A 4,846-nucleotide genomic window follows, 5' to 3' on the forward strand; every position below is an offset into this window, starting at 1 on the left:
ACGCTCCTAAAACGGGACGGAAAAGGGTTTAGGGTTGGATTAGGCGGCACCGCTTCGCGGAGCCGCCTAATCCAACCCTAAACCCTTTTCCTTAAACAAAGCTTGTTACAGTAAAACCAAAACTAAACCCTAGGGAAGGACGGGTGATACCCTGTCGTGGACGGGATTTAAATTTGGGGAAAAACGCTCCTAAAACGGGACGGAAAAGGGTTTAGGGTTGGATTAGGCGGCACCGCTTCGCGGAGCCGCCTAATCCAACCCTAAACCCTTTTCCTTAAACAAAGCTTGTTACAGTAAAACCAAAACTAAACCCTAGGGAAGGACGGGTGATACCCTGTCGTGGACGGGATTTAAATTTGGGGAAAAACGCTCCTAAACGGGACGGAAAAGGGTTTAGGGTTGGATTAGGCGGCACCGCTTCGCGGAGCCGCCTAATCCAACCCTAAACCCTTTTCCTTTAAAAATCGTGGTGGGAAAAATCAAAACTAAACCCTAGGGAAGGACGGGTGATACCCTGGCGTGGACGGGATTTAAATTTGGGGAAAAACGCTCCTAAAACGGGACGGAAAAGGGTTAAGGGTTGGATTAGGCGACACCGCTTCGCGGAGCCGCCTAATCCAACCCTAAACCCTTTTCCTTAAACAAAGCTTGTTACAGTAAAACCAAAACTAAACCCTAGGTAAGGACGGGTGATACCCTGTCGTGGACGGGATTTAAATTTGGGGAAAAACGCTCCTAAAACGGGACGGAAAAGGGTTTAGGGTTGGATTAGGCGGCACCGCTTCGCGGAGCCGCCTAATCCAACCCTAAACCCTTTTCCTTAAACAAAGGTTGTTACAGTAAAACCAAAACTAAACCCTAGGGAAGGACGGGTGATACCCTGTCGTGGACGGGATTAAAATTTGGGGAAAAACGCTCCTAAAACGGGACGGAAAAGGGTTTAGGGTTGGATTAGGCGGCACCGCTTCGCGGAGCCGCCTAATCCAACCCTAAACCCTTTTCCTTAAACAAAACAAATCGTATAACAAATTGTATAATCTCATTCTTTGTAAAACTTAGGAAATATGCTCCTAAAACGGGACGGAAAATGGTCCTAAAACAATATGTATTCTTTGTATAAAATGTTGTAAGTCTTTGTATAAAATGTTAACTATGATGTAGGAAAATCGAATGACTTTTTACTGTGACATGTTATTGCCACAGCAAGACACAATTCTACTTTTTTATTTTTACTGTGACATATTATTGTCACAGCAACACAAAATCCTACTAATTATTGCTAAGGTCACAATGTTACTGTAACATCATAACAGTATCAAACTTTTTTCTTTTTAGTTTGCTTTCTCAAAGCGGCTACATCGCCTATGCGAAGAGGGCATGTTCTCTGTCGTGGGTAACTCTTTCTTTGCGGTATGCACATAGCCTCTTTGGCTTGGTTTGCTTTTTCAATGGCCTGTTGTTTAGCTGACTTCAATCTTTTTCCACTACCCTTGTTGCGTGCTTGTTCCGGAGGGTGGATAGTGACTTCAGACGACGAGCTGCAGCCCAACAGCATCTCCATCTCTTGGTCTTTTGTAAGCGGTTCAATACATAACTTCTGCCGGAACTCAACTAGGAGGGATGCTAACTCTTCCGTGTGTTCAACAGGTAAAGTTTTGAGAACGCCAACTATCTGACGGAACTCTGACCATACGTTGCACAAAATGTTGTTATCGAGAGGTAGCCATATATGAATCCTCAATGACATTCCCATTCGAATCAAGCCCGGAAGTAAAACAAAGGAGTTCTTGTTTATCATGGTGACAATGTTCTTGTAAGAAATTATGGTTACAATGTTCTTTGTAAAACAATTCTTGTTACAAGTCAAAATCATCCTTTGTAATAATGTTTTCAAATCAAACCTGTTCGCTGCGTGTGTGTTATTTAGCCAACGATCTACAATGTACTTGCTTGGTATTCGCCCAATTCCTTTGCCCTTGTACACCCACAAAATATGCCACGCAGAGTAATCCAATTCTTTCGAGCAGTTTACACTCGCATACTTTGCATCTCGTGCTTCTAAGGTCCAACCTCACCTTGAAAATTCATGTCTGTCTCGGCAAAGATCGATTACATGAATTATGCGCACATGCTCCTCCTTCTCAAAGGCATCAACACCACATGAATCGGCCGCCATTACTTCTTCTTGGAACACCTTGAACACAGCATGTGTGTATATAATAGCGCCATGCTTTTCTATAGGTAATTCTGTCTTAAGCTCGGGGAATGAGTGGTATTTGTTATAATCATCGCACCTTCGTGTATAGCGCTGCTGGTCCATAGCGATTTGGAACCTGGTTTTAATGCAACAAGGATTCGGCAACAAATTATTTATGTAACAATGAAACAATGGTACTTTGTAACATACACTTTGTTCCGGCATCGTAAGGAATGAAAAAGAGGTGTTTACCTCATCCAAAATTCGACCAGTGTACCAAAGTGATTCTCATAGCGCTTGAAAAACGAATTTGTACTTTTCGATCATTTTGTGTTGTTCTTAATATGCAGCCCAAGGCAAGGTCACGATGGTAGGCAGGAATCCAATGGTGTCTGTCGTCGAACATTGTAGTCAACCAATCATTATCTTCCAGCTCGAAATCTGAAATGACCTTCCGCCACTTCTCTTGAACTCCGACGGCTCCATATCGGTCCCAAACAACAGCGTTGAAGCGAGCAAGGAAGTCCGTGTCTCTGCAGAGTGTTGAACCAACTTTGTCCGTGATATTTTGTGTAATATGCCACATACAATAACGATGCCTAGCTGTCTTGAAAACGAAGGAAAGCTGTTGTATGCAGGCATAATGAAACACAAGTCGAACGTGATATTGACCGAGTGATAGGGAAAGAGCAAGTGAGTAAATTATATGTTAGTAATTTAGTTCGGTGACATTGTTATTGAATAACCTTGTAAAAGAGGAAGAGATGGAACAATGGTAGTTGGAGTCAGAAAGTTGTGGTACAATAATCTTAAGTAAGTCTCTATTCTGAATAACATTGTCACACTATTACCTTCTTTATGCCAGGGCATTGATCCGTGATCATGAATCGTGGCTCTTTTTGTCCCATGGCGAGTCAAGAAATGCTTTGAAAGGTCCATTGGAAGGAGATGTCATCCTCGTGTAACAGGAGACAACCGGCAAACAACACCGACTTTCTGTGGTGATTAACACTTGTGAATGGTGTAAAAACCATATCATACTTGTTGGTTCCGTAAGTAGGGTCGAAGCTAACAGCATCCCCAAAGAATGAGTAGTTTCTAATACATGTAGCATCAGCCCAAAAGAACTTTGTTAGACGGTTTTGCGAATCAACATCATAGGCGAAGTAGAACTGGGGTTGGGTTGCTTTGAGTTTCTCGAGTCGATCGATGAAAAGGTCAGCATCTCTTAACCCAATGTAGCACTTGATATCTCTTTGAAAGTTCTTAAAATCTATCAATGTAGCACCGATATTTTCATACCCATTGACAAGTTCCTTAACATGTCTAAAGGTCAATCCAGCGCCAATATTCAACTTGGAGTTGTCCAAGATAAGCGTCTTCGGGAACATATCAAGGGATCGTGAAATCTTATCGAGATCTCTCTTAGAAGGAGGTGAGACGATGATTGTGGACTTTAAAACTCGTCAATCATATTTGGGCCATCAAGGCCATGTAGAAGGGCAAATCGACGTATGCTCGGCATCCAATTCTTGTGATTTTAACTCGCCGTGTAATTGTACTAGCTGTGGACGAACAATTACCCATATTCTCATCATCCTTGGTTCTGGGACGCTGTTTCGGTTTAGATTCCCGGAACCCTTGACGGTTGCTGGACTACGAATTTTTGGTGTGCAACACCACCTCGTAGTGTTTTCGTCTTGTGCTTCCGAGGGGTAAATCCGCATGCCCGAGCATAAACCTCGTAGAACTTGATTCCAGCCTCAAGGGAGGCGAAAAGCGCACCAATGGTAGGTCTAAACTTGTGCTCAACCACACGCATCCAGCGCTCACCTCCATTAGGCGTGTGAGAGAACAAGCCGATTATTTGGTTGAGGATTGGGTTGCTCTTGGACAATTGGCGTAGAATGGGGTTGAGTGATGAACTTGAGTCAGTAATACAAAAAGGGAAATACGAGTATTAGTGACCGAAATACAACGGTGGTATTACAAAGAGTAACATTGTTCTGATAATACTAGTACTATGACAATGTAGTGACATAAGGATGGACGGGAGAACAGGAATATGCGAAGAGGATGGACTTCAATTTAGAACAAGAAACTAAAGTACATTGAAGTAACAATGAGAATAAGAGGGCGTCGAAGTGGTACAAAGCATATGTTATATGTGCAATGGAAAATGAATATATGTGATTGTGTTACTGTAACATTGATATTGTAACAAGTCGAGCTGTAAGCATTGACTGACGAAGCAGTAAGGAATATACGATTGTGAGGGAACATGAATATACAAGACAGGATAAGAGGTCAAATATAATGAAATTTGACCGAATTTGAACGAGAAAATCAACAAATACAAGGATATTTGACCTAATATTTAAGAGAAAAGCAACTACGAGTATAATCAAAGGAAAGGAGACCGTAAAGTGAAGTAGAAGTGAACGGATTTCATTAAAATTGAAGCAAACATAAAATCGATTAACCTAAAAAACTGAAAAGCAACAAAATAAAGACAAATATAATCAAAATTGACGGAATGTGACGATAAAGCAACTGCGATTGTAAGCAGAAGCAGAGGAGAACGCAAATATGAAAATTCGATAGGAAAAACAACAAATACAAGGATATTTCACCTAATATTTAAGAGAA

The 4,846-nt window shown here is 41.7% G+C and overlaps 1 protein-coding gene across 1 annotated transcript; it reads right to left on the reverse strand.

Moving 5' to 3' along the window:
* Window positions 1–1,315: 1,315 nt before the first annotated feature.
* On the reverse strand, window positions 1,316–3,588 carry LOC141620184 (uncharacterized). Its single transcript, XM_074437119.1, has 4 exons — window positions 3,239–3,588; window positions 2,602–2,730; window positions 2,114–2,333; window positions 1,316–1,975 (listed from the first exon to the last, which is right to left on the reverse strand). The coding sequence occupies exons 1-4, from the start codon at window positions 3,586–3,588 to the stop codon at window positions 1,316–1,318; spliced, it is 1,359 nt and encodes a 452-aa protein (XP_074293220.1).
* Between the last annotated feature and the right edge of the window lie 1,258 nt (window positions 3,589–4,846).

Source organism: Silene latifolia, chromosome X, assembly GCF_048544455.1.
Source record: "Silene latifolia isolate original U9 population chromosome X, ASM4854445v1, whole genome shotgun sequence".
Lineage (NCBI taxonomy): Eukaryota > Viridiplantae > Streptophyta > Magnoliopsida > Caryophyllales > Caryophyllaceae > Silene > Silene latifolia.